Source organism: Lepidochelys kempii, chromosome 2, assembly GCF_965140265.1.
Source record: "Lepidochelys kempii isolate rLepKem1 chromosome 2, rLepKem1.hap2, whole genome shotgun sequence".
Lineage (NCBI taxonomy): Eukaryota > Metazoa > Chordata > Testudines > Cheloniidae > Lepidochelys > Lepidochelys kempii.
Window position 1 is genome coordinate 25322027 of NC_133257.1, and position 23465 is coordinate 25345491.

The 23465-nt window shown below is 41.6% G+C and overlaps 1 protein-coding gene across 4 annotated transcripts in view; it reads left to right on the plus strand.

Annotated features, from left to right (window-relative positions):
• The window catches only part of ENPP2 (ectonucleotide pyrophosphatase/phosphodiesterase 2), a 107255-nt gene that overhangs the window by 47717 nt on the left and 36073 nt on the right, over nucleotides 1–23465 (plus strand). For all 4 annotated transcript variants that reach the window (XM_073330256.1, XM_073330258.1, XM_073330255.1 and 1 more), the window contains 6 exons: nucleotides 1264–1389; nucleotides 4148–4208; nucleotides 5844–5941; nucleotides 6808–6887; nucleotides 7931–8050; nucleotides 17870–17925. In XM_073330256.1, coding sequence (XP_073186357.1) covers nucleotides 1264–1389; nucleotides 4148–4208; nucleotides 5844–5941; nucleotides 6808–6887; nucleotides 7931–8050; nucleotides 17870–17925 — 541 coding nt within the window. The remainder of the gene's footprint in view (nucleotides 1–1263; nucleotides 1390–4147; nucleotides 4209–5843; nucleotides 5942–6807; nucleotides 6888–7930; nucleotides 8051–17869; nucleotides 17926–23465) is intronic.

Consider the following 23465-nt stretch of genomic DNA (forward strand, 5'->3'; position numbering starts at 1 on the left):
GTGCTTAGTCTTCCTGCCTTTGAAATCCTTCTTGTTACTTTAGTCTTTGGTGAAAAATCACATTTATTAGAGCAGCCAAAAGAGATGACTAGTGTTTCAAATGGGATAAGGAATATCCCCAATTTTCAGCACAAATTATCATGTCTCCCCCTTTCCCCAGTTTATTTCATTTATATGAAAATGACACTTCCGTACAGCTCTGAACCAGGTCTGAACATTCTGACCTACCCAGACGTCCATAGGTCACCGTATAACTTCACCTGCTTGGTATCCAGGAAAGAGTGAGTTGATATGGTCTAGAAAATTGAGCATAGTTCTGGGCTCCAGGAACTGCGTGTTGGCCTTGGGCTGTTTGTGGTGGGCAGGAGGCACTGATCCACGGGGCCTGCCAGTGGGCAGGAGGTGCTGGGGGGGGGGGGGGAGCTCATAAGGTGGTTGCTGGTGGGTGCTCAGCACTCACCATTTTTTCCCCATGGGTGCTCCAGCCTTGGAGCACCCACGGAGTCGGTGCCTGTGCTGCCCAACTTGGACATGCCTTCAGGACTGTCAGTTATGTGGATGGCCTCTCCAGGATTGGAAGGGTCACTTATAAGCCACCTTGCCCTGGGCAGCAGGTTTTATGCTCTGTCTCTTCAGGGTGCAGCACAGACTCTCACCCAATTAGCTTTGATAAAGGGGCTCCTTCCATCTTCGTATTTCGTGTGTTGAGGAGCTTGGCATGAGTAAAACCTCCCGTTGCATGTCATGTTGCTCCCTTTTACATCCCTCCATCTACGTAATGGTCACTGAATATAGTGGATTCCTAAAGCTAAGTGTGGGGGGGAACAGCGGCGAGGGGGGTGGTGGTGTTTGGTATGTTAAGTATAGCCCTTAACATGCTAATATTTGTAACTTGTGCTCCAGACCCCTCACCATATCCCTCATTCGAGGGTTAGTGGGGAAGGGGAGAGAAATTCCTTAACAATATTTTAGAGATACTTTTGCTGGTATTATGTTTGGAAAATGGCTTAACTGACCGGATCAGAGAGTGATAAAACTCCCTGCTTGTGAATGGGGAAGCACGCAAAACTTCACACCCCTCTGTGACTCGCGTCTTCTCTTGTTTATAGTCAACTCATCGATTTCAAACACTGTGCAGATCGCAGATTTCCAAAGCCGACTGTAATGATTGGGCTAACTTCACTGGGATGTTCAACTGAGTGTCGGGGACCCTTTTTAAAAATATCTTCTTTAACGTTTTCACTTACTGTGTGAATATTTTAGCACGAGGCTGGGAATGTACCAAAGATCGCTGTGGAGAGGCAAGGAATGAAGAGAATGCCTGTCATTGCTCTGAAGACTGCTTGACCAGAGGAGACTGTTGTACTAATTATCAAGCTGTATGCAAAGGTACATATTTCTGTCCCTTTATCTAGCCTGAACTGATAGAGGCCAGCCCTGTGGGTAATGCCAAGTATTTTTTTGTGAGAGCACCTCCATCCTGCCCCTCCCCCACATCATACACATTTCATTTTCTGTTCTTTTGCGGGTGTGGGGGACAGGTCTAGTTTCCTGTGCCCATGGCTCACAGGTGCTGTCAGTTCTGTGGAAGCAATGTGTTTCGGATTTGGTGATGGTGGGAACGCTTTGTCAGTTGGAAGTGATACCGACAGGCTGAGTGGAGAAGGAAAGGATTCTGCATGCTGAGATGGATTCGAAAAAACCTTTGTAGTGTGTTGTAAAGCAAAAAAAAAAAAATAGTTTAGATGTGCTCGATTGTATTACAGTGAATACAGTGCTATTTAGTGGTCTCAATAAGGACCAGGGCTTAGCTTTGCTAGGTGTTCTGTTTACAACAAAACCCAAACCATAAGAGTCTCTGTCCTGAAGCACTTATGTTTTGATGTAAGACAAGATGCAACAGACACATGGTGGGAGGGCAAGGGAAGGGTGACACACGGTTACATAGAGTAGGTACGTGCAGGATTAGATCTTTGTGTTCCCTTTAATTACAGCTAACTCCTTTTTTTTAATGGAAATAGCTTCAATAATCATTATCTCAGTGGGGTGGTGAGTGGGCCGTAAAGGTTTCATTTCCATAGTAATCTTGATCCTATTGGAACATGTCCTGCCATATGTAGGTGCACCTCTTCTATCTGACAGGTTTCCAAGTGGTAACCGTGTTGGTTTTTATCAGCAAAAATAACGAGGAGTCCTTGTGGCACCTTAGAGACTAAAATTTATTTGGGCATAAGCTTTTGTGGGCTAAAACCCACTTCATCAGATGCATGGAGTGGAAAATACAGTAGCAGGTATAAATTCACAGCACGTGAAAAGATAGGAGTTGCCTTACCAAGTGGGAGGTCAGTCTAATGAGACAATTCAATTAACAGTAAGATACCAAGAGAGGAAAAATCACTTTTGCAGTGGTAATGAGAGCGACTTGTTTCAAACAGTTGACAAGAAGGTGTGAGTAACAGTAGGGGAAATTAGATTTTGTAATGACCCAACAACTCCCACTCTTTATTCAGGCCTAATTTGATGATGTCCAGTTTGCAAATTAATTCCAGTGCTGCAGTTTCATGTTGGAGTCTGTTTCTGAAGTTGTTGAAGAATTGCCTCTTGCCCCTGTTGTTGAGTGACCAGGGAGATTGAAGTGTTCTCCTACTGGTTTTTGAATGTTATAATTCCTGATGTCAGATTTGTGTCCATTTATTCTTTTGCGTAGAGACTATCTAGTTTGGCTCATGTACATATTAGGGGGGCATTGCTGGTATATGATGGCATATATCACATTGGTAGATGTGTAGGTGAGCGAGCCCCTGAGTGCATCTTCTGGCCATTTGGCCTTGCTTCAATACACTTCTCCATGATTCAATAGGATTTACCTATTTTACCTATTGATCAGTCTCACTTGATTGTTAGCCTCCCCAACGACTCACTTTCACAAAGGTTTTTCTTTGGAATCTTCATTTTCTTCCCCACTTCCTTTCTGCCAAGCAACTGCATACGTTTAGAAGGTGAGGAGAATAGTTCAGATACATACCAGCGTAACTGAGTGCAGACTCTACTCCCTCATCTCCAGTTCTGCAGTGGGGAAGGAAAACTAAATATGCCTCCTCCAGCAAGTTTTAGCAGATTGCATTCTTCCCAACTCTGAAGAAACCCTTGCAGATTAATTGTGGTTAAATGCTAGGTGTAGTTTCCAGTTCCTGCCTTTTGAGGTGCCTTTCCCTAGAAAGATAGGAGAGAGCAAGTACAGTAGTTAAAGCCATCCTTTGTTTTAATGTACATAGAACACAGTCATCATTTAGCCAGCCAATAACAAAAGATTGCTGTAACCCGGGCACCATTACAGGACTGACCTTTACATAAGAACAGCATCTCCATATTATTGGTTACAAATTTACTTGTCTTTTCATATTAAATGTGACACTCTAATTCTTGTTCCACTCAAACAAATACTTCACATCTCTTGCTTATGCCAAGATCTCATTCTTCTTGAGTCCCTCTGTCTCTCTTGCTCTCCCTTATCAGGGCCAACTGGGATTGCTGCTGTTCAAAATTGTATTCTATGCATCTGCTTTTTTTTTTGAGGAAGTACAATTCCTTTTAATAACACCAATGTCATAAAGCAAGCAGCAGTGTCTGATGATCTGACTGACTTTGTACTTTCATAGGACAGAAGAATGTCCCAAGTCTGAGCGTGCAGTGGGAACAGTAGCAAAAAACGTAGTGGAAAATAATTGACTATACAACCTAATACTATAGTAACGAAGTGTCTGAAAGGGGTTCAGTTCCATCTAGGCTATGAAATTAACAATTTGTTAGCATTATACTTTCATACTAGTTGCTGCTTTTGTGCTCTAACTTTCTAATGTTCAAACCGTGTGAAAACTTTCTCATGGGATCAAGAAGAAATCCCTTTACTCAGATTTGAAGTCATGCTTTAAACAGGTGCTAATTTGTACTTTAGCTGGTCTGATTGAACATTGGCAGGTAATCAGCACATTCATACTGCTGCCTAGGAGAGCAGTGGGTGTAAAAACATGTTGCTCACAAAGTATGACAGTATGACCTGTTGTGTGAGTGGTTTTTTGGTAGTCTGGTACAATTTGTAACTCTATTGACAATTATTCTAAAAAATGATGACTTACTTTCCACGTAGGAGAGACTCACTGGGTGGATGACGACTGTGAAGAAATAAAATCTCCTGAATGCCCAGCTGGGTAAGCGCATTTTATTTTGAAGTTGTGCAGAAGACATTTGTTAAAAGAGCTGACTAAGTCATTGCCACTGGCCATGGGTTGATAAAGTTGCCCATTTCACTGACTTATCATGCACCTGAACAAATCCCTAATTAATTTAGTGGAAGTCTTTCCTTTGACTTCAATAAGTATTGGCTCCTGTGACAATAAGTATCCGACCTGATGTGAGCAGCCTTCAGGCCAATTTTCTTTAAACATTGCATCCAAAGGTACCTGTCTTATACAGTATTTAAAAACAAATAAGATTCAGTGGCACTGGAACGCTTTTGATAGTGGGGGTGCTGAAAGTCAGGGTAACTGTAAAGCTGTGGTCCCCAAACATTTTACCTACGACCCTCCCCCCGAGCTGGGGCAGGAGCAGGGCCATGGCTCTGGGAGTGGGGACTTGAAGAGAGGTAAGGGGGCCGAGGCTGGGGCTAGCAGCCAGGACCCCGGTGGCACGGGGCCTTGCGTAAAATCTGCAGCACCCCCTGCACCCCTAGTTCCTGCGCCTATGATTTAGATTCTGAAACTTAACTGATTTAGAGCATGATTCAGCAAGACACTTTCAGCATGTGAATAACTTTTAAGCATGTGCGTAGTCTCATTGAACCCAGTGGGACTGTTTCAGGAGCGATGGAAAGTCCCTAAAAGTGTGGGGGGCCACCAGCACCTGAACTGTGGCCCCACCCTCATGCCGCCCCTTCTCCCTAAGGCTCTACCCTCTCCTTCTGTCGCTCGCTCTTATGGCCAGTAAAAGTGGGAGGGTCATGGACCCCTGACCTCCCTGTTCTGGCACCCCTGGACTTTTCACATGTTTAAAATTTAAGCATGTACTTAGGTAACTTGCTGAATCAAGGCCTAAATCTAAATTTAGATACCTAAATAAGGGGACTCTTTCACAGAAATACTGAGCATCTACAGCTCCTATTGACTTAAGTGGGCGCTATGGGTACTTAAGACTTTAGGTGCCTAAGAATAAGTTCACTGTGGATACCTAATATTGGGCACCCATGTTTGAAGAAGTTGCTTTCCCTGCCTCTGCATGAGCTTTGGGAAACTTCTACATTCTGGCTGTGTTTGCATCTCAAGAGGAGCAATGTGGCTCTTTGTTCTATGAAAAAATAACAAAATGAGTACTCCTTTACTGTGTTAGAGCAGCTAGTCTCTCACATACTGTGCGTGGACATTAAACTTCTTGTGACCCTTGCTCTTCACAAAAACAGAAAAGATTTGTGCTTGTGGAATGTGTGTGGTTTTTTTTTTTTATTGCAATTATATATGTGTAAAAATGTATGTATTTGACCGTATTCCTCTTATCCAGCCCTGTGTACATCACTTGCCTTCCTGGATGATAAGTTCTTCTGGACAGGGACCATGTCTTTGTATGGGTCTTTATAGCAACAGTACAATAGGATTGTGATCCTGATCTGGGCTTCTGGGTGTTACTGAAATATAAATATTACTAAACTATACTGATCTACCAGCTCTAAAATTTATAGACTTCTAACTGTTGTAGTAGTTTAAACTCTCATTAGTCTGACTGAATGAGCATACAAAATAGTTTTCGAAATACTCCTTTCAACTCTGGATATGTTAACATAGTCTTTGTTTCAGTTTTGTTCGCCCTCCTTTGATCATCTTCTCTGTCGATGGCTTTCGTGCATCATACATGAAGAAAGGGAGTAAGGTCATGCCCAACATTGAAAAACTAAGTAAGTAAATCTGTTTTATTAGAACAAACTGCTACGGCAATCTCTTGTTCTTATATTGTTTTCATTGTTTGTATAGCACCATAAACCAACAAGGTACTATGCAGTAGAAGAGCTGCATCAAACACAGCTGGCTTTCCGGCCCAAAGGCCTAACAATCTAAAGGCCTGTTCTTGTTCCCAGTGAAGTCAAATGGCAAAAGTCCCATTGGCTTAAATGATACAGTTTGATTAGGCCTGAAAGAGACAGACTGGAGCAATGCAGAACAATAACATAAGAATGGCAGAAGTGCATTGTTTTTTTGGGAGAGCCTCCCAGAACAAGTGCAGTTTTTTTTGTTTGTTTTGCTAAGCAAACCTAATCTTGAATTCAACATGTGTAGCAGCAGCTGTGGGCACTAATGTACGCAAATGAGAAGTCTGGTGAAAATTTCCCTGTGACAACTCTGGAATTATAGTTTCAGACTGATTAATACAGGTGTTTGTCACCTGAAATTAGCATGAATTTTCTGGAGTTATTTTACTGCTAATATGGGCAAACTTGTAGTGAAAATTATCTGAAGTACTAATTAAAAGGGAAGCATTTTTTTCTTTTAAATCTACCTCGTTTTATACATCTATTGCCAAATTATTTCTCCATCTTTTTGTACGAGGAAAAGTGTTGTCATATTTTAGGCCATGCGTGTCTATTTAATACGTGTGCTTTAGCAGTGTTGGCCTCTATGCTTAAGCAATAGAGTCGTGTTTATTTAAATTGGTTCAAACATGTTTCTTGGTATTTGTTAATTAAGCAAAGGTCTTCCTATCTTTCTGCCTTCAGTGTATGACAGTCCTATTTTTTAACACTTGTATTTCCTGTTGTACTTTCAGGATCTTGTGGAACACATTCTCCCTATATGAGACCTGTATATCCTACAAAAACCTTCCCTAACTTGTACACCCTGGCTACTGTAAGTCTTTGAGGAGGATTTCTTGAATATAATTAAAGGGACTTGCAAATCACTTACAAACTTGGGAATTGTGAGGGAGGAATTTTTAAATGAAAACTGGTTAATGTGGTCAATCACTTTTTGTACTTAAGTTGTGGTTTTTTGTTTTTTTTCAAATGGAGTGGGGGAAGCATCAAAGTACTTTGAGATTCTTAGATAAGGGGGTGCAGTATAAATGCAAAGCATTTATTATAGCCTGCTGCTTTTTTTTTTACCCTTTCCACTACTGTACTGAAGTGATTCATACTCCTTTTCTGTAACTACAGCTTACGGTTCTTACGGAAATAAATTTGAAGTCACAAGAACAGACCCTCAGTTGATGTAAATCTGTGGTTTGGTTTTTTTCCCATTGAAATTAAGTCAGTGGAACTATGCAATTTATACCAGCTTATTATGTGGCCCACATATTCAATATTAGCCGTGGTGTGAGTGCAGGGCTATGAACTAGGAACTCCTGAGTGCTAATGACAACTTTGACATTAATTCCCACTGTGGCTTTGAATGCAAGTCACTTAGTTGACTTGCCTCAGTTCCTCCTTTTTTTTTTATGCTAGGAATAATACTTACTCATCTCTCAGGAGTGCTCAGGATTAAGTTACGCTTGTGAAGCAATACGAAGATAAAACATGATGAAATGTAAATGCTAGCTATATTTATTTATTATTATTGCCACCATTTACTGTCACCAGAATATTTTACAAAGATGAACTGAAAGTACTACTTTAAAAGGACTTTCTGTCACTTTTAAAGTAGCTAACTGCTGAAGTAGCTATGCTTTAAGACAAGATCAGGATATGCAAATGATCTCGTACTGCTTTAATGAATATCTAAAGCACTAAACATTTTTTTTAATCTTAAAACTAAGATCTCTAATTCGGTTGAAGTTTACAGGCATACCCAGTTTTCCATTCTTAAAGAATTTAGTGGTATTTGTGGATAACTGTGCAGAACTGCATTTTAACGTGTACTAAAGGTTCACTAATTTAATCTACTTCTGCACAAAGGGACTCTATCCTGAATCACATGGAATTGTTGGCAATTCAATGTATGACCCTGTATTTGATGCCAGCTTCAGTCTTCGAGGGCGAGAGAAATTCAATCACAGATGGTGGGGAGGTCAACCAGTAAGTTTTCAGACATTTTTTCTCCTGTGCTTTGGAATACAGCCAATAATAGTAGCAATAAAAATACATCTGTGAACAATTTGAACCTAATCTCCTGACATCTGGCCCAGCTTCTGTCATTTTAATGTAACTTTTGAGTTGGCTCTCGCTTTTCAGAATAGTAAAACCATTGATTATGCAACATGGCTCTTGTTGGTAATTGTGAACTAGATGTAGTTAGAAATATCTTGTTTTAGGCCGCACAGTTTAACTCAAATCAGTATATTTTCAGAGTGTGGCATATGTCCAAAGTATATGTAATTCTGCCTCAGTGGAGGGGAATGGACTAAAACAGTGATACTCAGACTGAGGCTTGTGAGCCACATGTGGCTTTTTAATGGGTTTCCTGTGGCTCTTTGCAGCACGTGATATTCAAACACTGTGATTTTAATTATTCACCAATCAGGGTATTATGTTCCAGAATAATACTTGGTCAATAATTTTTCTCTGTGTGTGTAAAATAGTAAATGAAACAATGAATTCACACTATTGTGACTCTTTTGGGAATGTTGGTTGCTAATTTTGCTCCTGAACCTCTGAGAACTGAGTATCCCTGGACTGGAAGATCTCTTGATGTCCCCTCTAGCCATATAGTTCTATGATTCTATAGCGTTTCCCTTTAATTTGCACATTACAGGTTTGTCAGGTTTTAGTTCTGTTCTAAACATACACACACAGAATTAAATTAAATTAAATTAAAAACATATACTGTTGCTGGAAGGTTGTGCTGCTTTTATTTCTTAGAATTCAGAACAATAATACACGACCCCAGAATCAGAGAGAGCGTGTGAACAGGCTGCTCCCTAAGGCAGTGAGACAAAACTCATCTTGCTTAGTTTTAAATGAACTTTTATTTCAGACTGGCTTTGCTGGGGCCGGTTTTGTTCAATATCTTCATAAATGAGCTGGAGGATGGTGTGGATTGCACTCTCAGCAAATTTGCGGATGATACTAAACTGGGAGGAGTTGTAGATACGCTGGAGGGGAGGGATAGGATACAGAAGGACCTAGACAAATTGGAGGATTGGGCCAAAAGAAATCTGATGAGGTTCAGGGTCCTGCACTTAGGACGGAAGAACCCAATGCACAGCTACAGACTAGGGACCGAATGGCTAGGCAGCAGTTCTGCGGAAAAGGACCTAGGGCTGACAGTGGACGAGAAGCTGGATATGAGTCAGCAGTGTGCCCTTGTTGCCAAGAAGGCCAATGGCATTTTGGGATGTATAAGTAGGGGCATAGCGAGCAGATCGAGGGACGTGATCGTTCCCCTCTATTCGACATTGGTGAGGCCTCATCTGGAGTACTGTGTCCAGTTTTGGGCCCCACACTTCAAGAAGGATGTGGATAAATTGGAGAGAGTCCAGCGAAGGGCAACAAAAATGATTAGGGGACTGGAACACATGAGTTATGAGGAGAGGCTGAGGGAGCTGGGATTGTTTAGCCTGCAGAAGAGAAGAATGAGGGGGGATTTGATAGTTGCTTTCAACTACCTGAAAGGGGGTTCCAAAGAGGATGGCTCTAGACTGTTCTCAATGGTAGCAGATGACAGAACGAGGAGTAATGGTCTCAAGTTGCAGTGGGGGAGGTTTAGATTGGATATTAGGAAAAACTTTTTCACTAAGAGGGTGGTGAAACACTGGAATGCGTTACCTAGGGAGGTGGTAGAATCTCCTTCCTTAGAGGTTTTTAAGGTCAGGCTTGACAAAGCCCTGGCTGGGATGATTTAACTAGGAATTGGTCCGGCTTCAAGCAGGGGGTTGGACTAGATGACCTTCTGGGGTCCCTTCCAACCCTGATATTCTATGATTCTATGCTTTCACACTTTTCTACAGAGCCCTCTGGCCTGTGAGCAGGACCAGGAAACCCCCTCCTTCCCCCCACAACTTCTGGTACTGTGTGTGTGTGAGATACTGATGGAACATATTAACACACAAGATTTGTAACATGACACAACTTTCATAGTTTTTTATTTATTTATTTTTAAGACCAAGGGGACAATTATGATCACTACCTACTCTGACCTCCTGCATAACACAAGCCATAACACTTCCCTGAATTAATTCATGCTCCAGTTGAACAAGATAATCTTCCAAGAAAAACATCTGATCTTGAATTTTAAACTAGCTTTGGACCTTTACCCTGGGCCAGTAGTTCTTCAGCTACAAGGCTGTAGTTTTCAAAGGGACCTCAAAGCAGTTATTTTGCATTGAAATTCAATGAGAATTAGGTGCAATCTAAATATTTGCCACCACTTTTTTTCTTTCCAAAATGGAAAGAATGTAAAAGACAGGGCCTGGCTTCATACAGTGTTTGAATATGAAAGACCACTTAAGTGCTGAAGATTGACTTAGCACTGTAGATGCCACATCACCTGCTGTGTTGAGTGGGATATAGACCAGATAGTTCTTACAAGTGTGTTCCAGAATACTGTCACTGGCAATCAAAAGTGGCTAAAGACTCTAAACTAAGGGCCATGAGAAATGGTGGTGACATGATTATGGGGGAGTTATGGAACAATTAATGTCCTGACGGAGTTAAGCTCTCAGATGGCACTGGTTGGAGCTGAAAACACTATTGAGGATACTGAAATAAAGTGTAGGGAGAGTGGTCACTTTGGATAAGCTATTACCAGCAGGAGAGTGAGTTTGTGTGTGTGGTTTTGGAGGGGGGTGAGGGGGTGAGAGAACCTGGATTTGTGCAGGAAATGGCCCACCTTGATTATCATACACATTGTGAAGAGAGTGGTCACTTTGGATGGGCTATTACCAGCAGGAGAGTGAGTTGGGGGGGGGGGGGGCAGAGGGTGAGAAAACCTGGATTTGTGCTGGAAATGGCCCAACTTGATGATCACTTTAGATAAGCTATTACCAGCAGGACAGTGGGGTGGGAGGAGGTATTGTTTCATGGTCTCTGTGTGTGTATATAATGTCTTCTGCAGTTTCCACGGTATGCATCCGATGAAGTGAGCTGTAGCTCACGAAAGCTTATGCTCAAATAAATTGGTTAGTCTCTAAGGTGCCACAAGTCCTCCTTTTCTTTTTGTGAAATAATGTGATTGGTCTAGAGAAGTTTAAGGAAAAAAAGCATTACTAAAATAAGAAATTGAAACCCTACCTGGTAAAATGCAAGTTAATACATAAGGGAGGAAAAACCCCTAACCGCAGAAACTCAATGAGGGAGGAGAGGCTTGTGAAAGCAGTAACCCTGACAGAGGCCCATTGGTGGAGAGGGTGGAAAATAAGATGGCCAAAAAAACCCAAACGGCTCTTAAACTACATGTACATAAGCAGGGTGGAAGGGACCCTTTCTGTCTGCCACTGGTGAGGTCACAAGAATATCAAATACAGTTTTGGATACCTCAGAGTTTAATCTTTTTAGCAAACTCAAGGAAATTTGGAGAGCAGCCAGTAAACTACAAATAACGAAAGGTGTTGTTGAGGAAAGCTATTCTACAACTCTGTATAAGTAAAAAGTTTTCTATAGCTTAGTCCTGCTCCCACCCAGAGTTAGCCTATTGCTTTCTCTAACTATCTGGTGGATGTAAAACTCAACGAGGGAGCTGAATTGGTCAAGGTGACACAGTGAAATTAGGAATAAGATAAAGTAAAGTGTGTGTCAGGGCAAGCTTCCTGAGGGTTACATGCTTTACAGTATGGCGTTATGGGGCAGGGTGACTTGAATTGTTTTGAATTGTGTGGTTCAGAAATATCCTATCCTGGGTGGAAAGGCAGGGTAGAGAATTGGGTCAGTGCAGGCTTTGGATGATTGTGTAATAATTATAATTAAAAAGTTCACTTCAGTGATCAGCATCTCATAAGAATACACACAGATCACCATGTGAAATCAGTGGGATTTGGCAGATAACTTGTATTTTATATTTCCAAGGGAGTATTTATCGGAAGGTAACTTGAGGGCAAGTAAAAAAAAACAAACCCTATGCTAGTTTTTGTAAATATTTCAGGGTGCAATAAGTAGCATTTAAAACCTGATCATGTGAATTCAACAACCTAGTTCTCAGAGTACTGAAAACAAGATTTTACTATTCTTTATTTAAAAAAGTGGCACATGGTACCATCCATGTGCAAATAAAATGTCTTATCCTTAGCTGATATCCACATAGAGATAATGGGCATCTGGGCCAGTGGTCTCAAAGGAGGCACTAAAAAACTGTTTCTTGATGCTTGCAGTTCCCTTCTCAGTGTTTTTTATGACCTCTAGTCTAACCATAAGAACAAATCTCAAAGGTCTCTTAACCAGTAGTCAAAGCCATATTCATTGTTGAAAATACTGATCAGATGGTGTATTTTTCTTGTGTAGAATAGTTTATATGCTCTATGAACCATGGAAATCACACTCTAGCCTTATCAGTAGACTAGCCCCTTCCTTCCCTCCTCAACCAATGCTTCTACTACAGGAATAAGTTGTTTAAAAAGGCAAATAGAAATGGGTAATAAAAATGCAAAGTGTGTTGGATCTCCAGGACCTATGGCAAGGTTTTGTAGTGTCCCAGAGAAATTTCCCAGTTTTGGAGCCTCTCTTAGAGGATAAACCCTTCTGGATGACTTATACTCTTAAAAGCTTTATTTTCAGTGTACAGCACTGATCTTTTTTTAATGAAGCTCAAAATCTTCATTCAATGCCAAATCTGATTTGTAGAAGTTTTTAAGCTTCCTGTTTTTCAGGAGTAAACCCATATGGGTGAATGCCACTTATCCTACAGTGAAGGAATCAGTAGGCCCACACTTTCTTCCAAAAAAGGCATTGTACTTTTCCAGCTTTTTGTCCACTAACTTTTAAATCATGGCTGTATAAAAACTGCAGTACAACACATAGGCTCTTTTGTAGCATTTCTGGTCATTAGCCTGGATTTGTCTCCTGTGTCATGGCTGGCTGGCTTTTTTTTTAAGTTTTACTTTCACTTTAAATTGAGACTGGAAGCATTTAACAATTCTAGGGGGTGTGGTGGTTTTTTTGAACTTGAGTTCAGAAGGGCCTAGTGAGAAGCACTGAACTGTGCTGCTGGCCAGCTGAGGCTCCAAAAGGAACATCATGTTCCTAAACCACCACCTTACTTGTAGCTGCTGTATATTAATGAGTCACTGGAATACATGTTGTGTCTCAGTGCTGTGTTTATAGTCTCTAGACATTAGGTCCAAGTACTACATAGTTTAGAAATGTCAGTTTCAGGGGGAAAAACAAGTCCTACATCTAAGCAATCTCTATTTTTGAAACCAATCAGATTTGCCTCTGTTTAATAGGAATATGTTGCATTGGCTATTAAAGGATCAAGCTCAGGCTAGGAGGGACTGGCAGCATGGAGGCAGTTGGAATATTTCCTGAGGGAATAAGGAGCTTCATAGCTTACTCAAATAGTCTCTCGCAACCAACATAGGAACAGTATTGATAAAATGGTGAGATTAAAAGGAGAGAGATGGGGCTCTGCAGGAAGCTGCATCCAGCCTTTCTATTGTAAAAACCTATCAATTGTTTTAAAATGATATTTTCTTGATCCTTCATGGTCAATAGGGAGAAAATGGATATCCATAAGAATTTCATTCCATAAGCAATTTTTTTGGCTTTAAATTGGCAAATCCACCCTGTGTGTCTGACCCTCTCAGCCAATTACTAGGTAATAGCTTTCTGATACCAAAAATGTCTGACTGTGCCAGAGGGCAATTGTGCTAAACTACTTAGTCACATAATTATCTCAGTCAGATAAAAGGTGCATGGTAGGGAAGGGGTTGCTGTATATTTTACCTTTTTGGTAGTGGATACACATGAAACAGCTCTAGTTTTAATTCTACATAGTTGTACCAAATTTGAATGCAGATTTACCTCAGAAACCCTGTAAGTTACTGTGCAATCCCCCCCCCCCCCCCCCCCCGGGGCCATTTCTTAATGAGAAAGGGATTTCCCACCCAGACATTGCCTCTCCTCAACCACAGATGGTGTATATAGTACCTCTGCTTCTGACCAGAATTTCCCTCCTTGGCCAGCTTGCAGAAGAAGTGTTTGTACAGTGATCCCACAAGAGCCAAAATGCAGTGCATTTACTTTATATTGGCCTTGGCCTAGGATGTGCTTTTGCCCGTACTTTCATAATGCAACAGATACTGGGAAAGCTTTATGAAGTGATTTGGAACTTATTTTTCCACAAAAGATTAAAAATAGATAGATGTTGCACTTTGCTGGCTTTCACAATCTAGTCCAGGAGCCATGCCAATTGATTTTCCTTGTAGTAATGTACATACACAAAGGCAGTATTGTCTAGCAGTTTGACCAGGAGACTAGGGGTTCTGAGGACTCCTAAGTTCTGTTCCTGGGTGCTGCCACTGATGTCCTGTATAACGTTGAACAAGTCGCTTAACTTCTTTGTGTCTACCTACTAATAAAAGGAATAGAGTAATACTGTAATTCAGAGGTGTTTAAAGGCATTAATATATGACCCTGTAAACATGCAAAATCGTTTCTTTTAAGCTGGATTTGAGTACTGGCTTTTGCACTACAGCTGAATCTTTGGGTCCTTAATACAACAGACTTTTCTGCGCTGTAGAAATTAAACATACTCTAATTCTTGTGATACACAGTAATAGGGAATGCTGGATAATGTTTTAAATGTTATTCCTCTCTCCTCTGTGCTAGTAGGGTACTTTAATAATATAGACCTACTATAGCTTGCGATACAGGGTGTGGTGTGATGTAATATAAGGTACATGCATGTTACATGATATAGTTTCCACTAGCAGCTAAAACTGGTGTATTTACGTATAACAAATAAATGACTTAAACTCACAAATGATGCTGACCTTGCAAAATCAAACACAGCAAACTGCGGGATAACTGACCTGAACAAACATGCTCGTCACAGAGGATTGTAAAATACATTTAAATTTATAGGTACAGTACAGGGACTTTGAGGTATATAAAACTTTAAAGTTGTGACACAAACCAGTGAGGGAGGATGTTCAAAGATAACCCGCATGCTTTGTTCTCAACTCTTGCTGTTCTGGAGGGAGGGATAGGATGTCAGCCTTATTTTTGTTGTCTACAATTGGCATTTAGGCTAAAATCATTTGTAGTGTCCATTTAATTATATTATGTTATCCATTGGGAGGAGTAGGGGTGGGGGACAATTATATCCTGCTCTTTTAGGGTACTGAATTCGGTCTAATATGTCTCTTGTAATCCTAAACTTGGTTTGGTGTTAAACTGTGCATCTATATGTTACATCTGGATGACCATTGCAGTCTCCTCTTCAGATGCCCTGAAATATCGCTTCCAATTTTTTGTTGTTGTTGTGGATCTTGGCATGAAATTGCATTACGGCAAACTTTTTTTTCCTTTTAGTTCTACAAAAATAAACCAAAGTAGTTTTTCAAACGATCCTATAGTATCTTATTGTCCGTGTAGCATAGAGCTAAATTTATCATGATGGTAGTCTGCCAAGGATAAGAAACTGATTCAGACACCCGCTTCCCTTTCCGTAAGGCATCAGTTCAAATATCGACTGTATGAGTAGTTAGTCTTTAATGACTTCTGAGTGCTCATTGTTTGAGGAGTTGTTGGACTAATTTCAGGTCTACTGAGTCCATGTTCCAATACTAATATAATTGCAGTCTCACCACTGTTAGGTAGGCATGGAGGCAGAACTAGTTCCTCAGCGACAGGACAGGTTGCTCGAGTACAGTGTCGGGAAGCTTGTACTGCCACTGCTCCTGCTACCCTTGTATCTATTCACAGAACAGTTATAATGTAGAGGATTTAACTCTACTGGGCTGTCTCCTGTCACATCTTAAACTCAGTCCAGTAAGGCTGTTCTATGTAGAAGTCTTCATGGACTTCAGTGGGCGTTTCGCACACAGAGGGCTTTCAGACGCAGGCTTCATGTGAGCATAACATTGAAAAGTAGACAGGTTTTATGCATGGAGACTCCTATTCCAAGCAAAACTGTGGTGTTCACAGAACATGCCCTGATCTGTGTATGCCTTTCAGCAGGACTTTTGTAAAGAGGCTGGGCAGAGGATCAGAATTAAAACCAACTATCAACATCTCGGCTGATACGCAGGATGCCTTGGCAATGTGTGCCAATCCTAATAATTAATCTGTCAAAGCTACTTCCATTTTACTAGCTTGGTCAGAAGGAGGGTGTCTCTTGGGGCATGTGCTTAGAATCACTACCTAGAAATATGACAGGTTTCAGAGTAGCAGCCGTGTTAGTCTGTATTTGCAAAAAGAAAAGGAGGACTTGTGGTGCCTTAGAGACTAACAAATTTACTTGAACATAAGCTTTTGTGAGCTAGAGCTCACTTCATTGGGGTCATGGTTAATTTCAGTAGTAATCATAATTAGGATTGGTACATAGCTTTAGCTACTGTTGGAGGACTTGATTGATCTTTATTTTCTGGCCAACAACTGTAAACAAACAGTAAAAGAAAGAAAGAAAAACTTGAGAAATAAGGTTTGGAGGCATTGAGGGTGCAGAGATCAACTATGGAGCTTTCCAAGGGGAGAAAAGTGGATTGAAGGGAGGAGTGAAGGTGCTTATTAATATCATCGTGTAATGAGAACAATATACCTAGGTTAAATGTTTATTAACAGTCTCAAATATAAAAATCTCCATTTTCATAGCACTTAAACACTTCATTAAATTAGTTCAGTTAAGACTAAAGTAAGATGTGTGTAGAAAATTCAGGATGTGGCTGTGGAATAATTCATGCACAGGCAGCTGTCTAGAAGATGATGATGATGATGAACATATATTGACACAGAAGGTTCCAAGTTAAGAGGTATTTTCCAATACGTGACCACTGGAAGCTATTTATTTCTTGTTCAGCCAAAGTGTGTGGGTTTTTTTGTTTTTGTTGAAGAAAATCTTCCAAGCATGTCTTCTAGTTTTGAGTAACAAATTTTTGACAAAAAGAAAAGGAGGACTTGTGGCACTATAGAGACTAACAAATTCATTTGAGCATAAGGTTTCATGAGCTACAGCTCACTTTGGATGAAGTGAGCTGTAGCTCACGAAAGCTTATGCTCAGATAAATTGGTTAGTCTCTCAAGTGCCACAAGTACTTCTTTTCTTTTTGTGGATACAGACTAATATGGCTGCTCCTCTGAAATTTTTGACAGTTGTTTGCTAAATTGGTGTTCTCCCAGTTTTGATCAGAAAGAGGCCAAAATGGGATATTGCTGTCCTTTGATGGCTAGAAGTGCCTCATGTAGGCCACGCAGCTACATCACTTCCTGTGAAAGAGGAGTAATGGAGATTTAAGGTGAAATGGAAGAAAAGTATAAAATGACCCTCCACGTGGCTGCAGGACAAGGTGGGTGAGGTAATATCTTTTATTGGACCAACGTGAGGGGGAGAGAGAGACCAGCTTTTGAGCTTACACAGAGCTCTTCTTCATAATTCCCAGACCTGAAGAGGAGCTCTGTGTAAGCTCAAAAGCTAGTCTGTCTCTCTCTCTCTCTCTCTCCAACAGAAGTTGGTCCAATAAAAGATATTACCTTACTAATTCTCCCTCTCTCTCTCATATCCTGGGACCACTTGGCTACAACACTGCATACCTCAACATGGCTGACTAAAGAATAATTCACTTCCCCAAAATCTGTATAGAACAGCATGTCTTCTTACAAATGCTCAAATTTGAAATGGGATTCTAAAGGCTACACTTTACTTCCTTGTTTATAGTTGGAAAACGTTTTGAAAAAGTTTGCTTTAATTTTCTTTTTTTAAATCAAGACTTGAGTACTATTATAATCCTTTTATATTTTCCTCATTAGATATGGATTACTGCTACCAAGCAAGGGGTGAAAGCTGGGACATTCTTCTGGTCTGTGTAAGTGACCTTTATTTCTGAAGACCTGTTGCAAATAATTCAGACTTAATTTGGTGTAAGTAAATGTTCATTAGTTTCCCTGGCTCTAACATTCAATAGCTTCCCAGCCAAAGAAAGCTTAAAACCCCACCCCATTTCCCACCCCCCACTGTGGTTTCTTTATAATTTTGTTAAATAATATATTACAATATGACATTTACCTTGGTCCAGAGCCTGATGACTTCTTTGTGGAGGGCTCCTGAGTGGAAAATAAGTGTGGTTATGTTGTTAATTGTATTGCTCAACTTTAGCTAAAAGTTATCTGGCAGCTTAGTCTCAGGCCATGTCTAGACTATGGGTGCTACAGTGGTACAGCTACGGCACTGTAGTTATATCTCTGTAAATGCCTGTTGTGTGGTGTTTTTTGTTTTGGTTTGGTTTTTTCCCCTCTGTTGCTGTAGGAATTCCAGTTTCCCATAGCTAGCTCAAGGGAAGTAGTCTTGTCAACCTCGCTGCGTCTACACCAGGTATTAAGTTGGCAAAGCTACAGGGCTCAGCTGTGTACATCTTTCAGACCCCTGAATGTCATAGCTATGCAACCTAACTTTTAAGTGTAGACCAGGCCTTAACAGCAACATACTCTTTTAGCCCTTGGATGCAGAAGAGAAGAGTGAGGGGGGATTTGATAGCACCCTTCAACTACCTGAAGGGGGGGTTCCAAAGAGGATGGAGCTTGGCTGTTCTCAGTGGTGGCAGATGTCAGAACAAGAAGCAGTGGGATCAAGTTGCAGTGGGGGAGGTTTAGGTTGGATATTGGGAAACACTATTTCACTAGGAGGGTGGTGAAGCACTGGAATGGGTTCCCTAGGGAGGTGGTGGACTCTCCATCTTAGAGGTTTTTAAGGCCTGGCTTGACACAGCCCTGGCTGGGATGATTGAGTTGGGGATTGGCCCTACTCTGAGCAGGGGGTTGGACTAGATGACCTCCTGAGGTCCCTTGCAACCCTGATATTCTATGTGAGGGTGTTTATAGGAGCCTCTTCTGCCCTCCTGCCACTTACAGCATTTGGCACGATGAAAATGTGCCAGCGTTGCAGCCTAACGAATTCAGACATTTCCCCCTCAAATGAAACAATTTGTCTTTTAAAAATGACCATGTTTTGGATGAATACCCTCTTCCCCTTGCTCCAATCCAGAAGACAATTCTGAGGTTTACTGCCTAATCCTGCATTCAGCCAGCCATCTTTCTATCTGAAAATGGCTGGATATGTATCATTTCTGAGCTCTGAAAGATTACTAGAGGGAAGTGAGATCACCCCATTTTCTTCCTTCTGACAAACTTTGGCAGCAGAGATCCTGTTGTGGAACTCCTTGCTGGAAGAGAGCAGAGTATGTTTAGCTCAAAGTATTAAATGGATCTTTTTCTTTTTCTTTTTTTTTTTTTGATAAAGCCTTCCACCAGAATTATGCTCTTGAATATCACAGTGATATGTGCTATTGTGATGAAATGGGAATTTTCTGTAATCTTTTTTTTTTTTTTTATGAATCCTGTGTGTGCTTCAGTTTCCCCCTGTACTTTGCATTGCTACCCAGTGGGGGCTAACGGGTTAAATCTGCTTTTGGGGCAGTGCAGGAGGCATGAAGTATGTGTGCTGCCTAGATGTCTGGGGTGGACTTACTGGGTCATTAAAGGATTGGTGGAGGCTAACCGATGTCAATGGAATATCTGGGAAGACCATGGAAACTCCTGGTGGACAGCACATTGACACCTAGCAATCAATAACAAAGAGGAAGGAGGCTTTCTCCCCACCTCTCAGCAGGAAGGCTGAGCAGAGGCTAGCTCGAGAACAAAGGTCTGAGAGGTGACAGGCTGGAGAGTTGATGTTCGGGAAAGGCTGGACTGCTGTCACTATGGACAGACAAAGGGACACAGAGATTGAAATGGAGTCCATAGCAGCGTGGCTCGCAGATTGCTCAGGTGTCGCTGGATGGACTCTGCTTCTCTGTGTTAAGGACTTCCAATGCTGTCTTCCAGTTGACTCATAAACCCTGCTTTGTTTTGGAAAGGCTGTCTGGTGTAACTGCAAATACTTGCTGAGGTGCCTGTGTCCCTGAAGAGAGTAAAAGTTTCTGACTGGGGTATGTCTTCCCTGCCAACATCAAAGCGCTGCCGTACCTGGCTGTGTAGTTGCAGCACCAGCGTTGGGAGAGAGCTCTCCCAGTGCTTTTAAAAAAAACCACCCCCATGAGGGGAGTAGCTACCAGCGCTGGGAGCACTGTCTACACTGCCACTTTACAGCGCTGAAACTTGCATCGCTCACGGAGGGGGGGTGTTTTTCACACCCCTGCAGTGTAGACCAGGCCTAGGAGTCTCTCAGGTGGTGTTGGGCAGAGCTCCTGGTGTGAAGCAGGAGTCATGAAGCTTAGAGATTCAGTCTCTGAGGTGATGAGGCTGCAGAGCCTACTCTTAAGAAAGAATGAGACCCCTTGGTTCAAGAGGCTGTGTAAAAGCTAGGGTGTATCACAGATCCTGTGGATCTGTGACCGCTATGAAAATGTCTGTGATAGACAGAAGCTCCCACTGCCATACCCCCACCCCTAATCTGCATGAGTTCTAACTTGCTGGTTTAGGAGCAAGGGACCTCACTTACTTTCCTTGTCTGTTAAGAAAATATGCTACCACTACATAGTCATGCTGGGCATGGTGACTAATGGTTTTAAGTAATTCACATTATTTAGAATCTATTATGTGGTTTCATAGTTAAATGCGAACTTGAAATAATTCTGGAAGTAGGGATTCAGCCACTGTATGTCTGAAGAGTGTGTATACTCCCCAGAATTATAGCACGTGCACTTTGGGCCCAGAATTAATGTTGTTGTTTGAGAATTTGTAAGATGTCCCTTAAGAAATTTAGCAAACCCTTTATTATTCCCAAATGACTTACATAATGGAGTGATGTAGACTCTTCGAACTTACCATATAGTTAAACTCACTATGTTTTGAGGAATAATTTTTTTAGGATGAATGGTAATTTTTTTCCCTCTCCATTCTTCGTAAATGGAATTTACTTGTACAGGAGAAGCTGGTGAATATTTTACTACAGAGAATTCCATGATTAACTGCCCACTTTCAAAGTGGCTTCCATCACCTATGGTGGACTTTGACAGCATAGGGGGACAGCCATGTAGTGAAACCATGAGCCAAAAAGAGAGATGCTGCTTTAACAGTTAGTGTCTGGTTCCAGATTAAGTTAAACTATTATGCGCTAGCCATAGTTGGGTGATCATTGTCCTGTAGTGACACCATGCACAGTTAAGGCTGTTTGGGTGTCTGACTTGTGCATTTCCATACTTTAGAATGTTGGAATTTCTTTTAAACTTAATCCAGGAAATTCAGAGTTAAGATTTGTAATGCTTGTTTTTGTGATAAACATTGGAGGGATGTAATTTATACCCTTAAATTACCAATGTATGTTCTCAGTCTTAACTCCAGTTTCATATAGCTTTTTGTCTTGAACACAGAAAGATGACATTTTTAAAGATTAACAACTCTGTTTAAAAATTCTTCTTCTTCTTCTTCTGTTTCTTGTAGATATTAGTCTCACCACCCAACTGGGAAGTCTCAGTATTCTTAAGGAGGTTTTAGCAGAATAAGAGTTTCAAAATTGAGCGTCATGATGCTGATTGAATGACTGGCATTCTAAATGTATATGTAATTTTAGCGCCCTCGTGGCCAAGATGGAGTCTGCTCTGCAGGCAACTCTGGCCAAGAGAAGGCATGCGCAGGAATGCAGCAGGGAAAGTCCTTTCCACCCCAGGGGCACCTGTTCCAAACCCCCCAGAGTGAACGCACACACCCACCAGAAGAGTACAATGAATATAGGAAAGGGAAATGTTTATTCACAGAGGGATGGCAGGGGGAAACAGGGGGAATTATATGGGGAGCAATAAAACAGGGTTGCATTCAATACAAGGCCCCATAGGCCCAGTGGTACCACAATCTGGAAGGGCAGACACCGAGCAATGTGTTTGCACGCAGAGTTCAAGAGTCTTGGGCAAAGTTCCAGTCCAGTGGTGAGTCTTGGGTGCTCTTGGTCATATTCAACACCAGTAAACTTTCCCCAACAAACCACTCCGAGCTCTCTACAAAGCCACACAGAGCGACAACCTCCCCACTTAACTAGCTAACAGCCTCCCTCTTTATTCCCAATGCAAGGTCACAAGCCCCAGTACTCACAGCCTCATGCAGCTCTGGGCAGCAGTGATACTGGGTCCAGCTCCAGTTTGTCCTTCTCGGCTGATTCCTCCCCAGCACCGTGCTCCTCCTGGCTCCGGTCCTGGGGTGTCCCCGATGGGCCGCTCTGTTCTTCCCAGGCTTCATGCAGGTTCTTGGCTGCTTCCCTCTGTGACGGCCTGCTTGCTGCAGCCTTTCTGTCCAGAGCCACACACTGACACTCCCCTCTCTCTCTGCTCCTCCTGCCCCCAACAGCACTTCCTCCTTCTGGAACAATCAGCACTTCCCCCTTAGGAAAAAGATTTAAAGGGCCATGCTCTCTGAACCCCAAGGGGGTTACATATCTGTGTGAGAGAAACTGGTTTATACCAATTTAAGACCTGATTCAGTTCCTACCAAAGTCAATGTGAGCCTTTCTAATAACTTCATAAGAGTGGCCACTCTGGGTCAGACCAAAGGTCTATCTAGCCCAGTATCCAGTCTTCCAACAGTGGCCAATGCCAGGTGCCCCAGAGGGAATGACTAGAACAGGTAATCACTAAGAGATCCATCCCCTGTCGCCCATTCCCAGCTTCTGGCAAACAGAGGCTAGGGATACTATCCCTCCCCATCCTGGCTAATCGCCATTAATGGACCTATCCTCCATGAACTTATCTAGTTCTTTTTTGAACCCTGTTATAGTCTTGGCCTTCGCAACATCCTCTGGCAAGGAGTTCCATAGGTTGACTGTGCGTTGTATGAAGAAATACTTCTGTTTGTTTGTTTTTTTTTAAACCTGCTGCCTATTAATTTCATTTGGTGACCCCTAGTTCTTGTGTTCTGAGAAGAAGTAAATAACACTTCCTTGTTTACTTTCTCCACACCAGTCATGATTTTATAATATCCCCTTAGTCATCTCTTTTCCAAGCTGAAAAGTCCCAGTAGTAGTGGGAGCAGATCATGTAAATGCTACTAATGTGAGTAGTCCTTACTTAGGCTGGCAGTACTGTTGACTTCAGCAGAACTATTGTTATGAGCAAGGACTGCTCACATGAATAAAAGTTTACAGGAATGGGTCCTTATCCACTGCTACATAGGATAGTAGAAAAATGAACTGTTTCCTTGAGAGTGGTGGCTCAAATGTGAGAGAGAGAGATTAATCAGACTATCTTTTCAGTATAATACATGGTTGCAGAAGATGAGCAATAACTTGAGCTGCAAAATGGGAATGAAATTTGAACTCTAATGAGCAAAAAAAAGAAGATTGGCTTGTCCATGATAGGTCCAGATCATAGGATACCTAATGATTATCTTCTCTGTATACAACAATAACTAAACCTATTTTTCT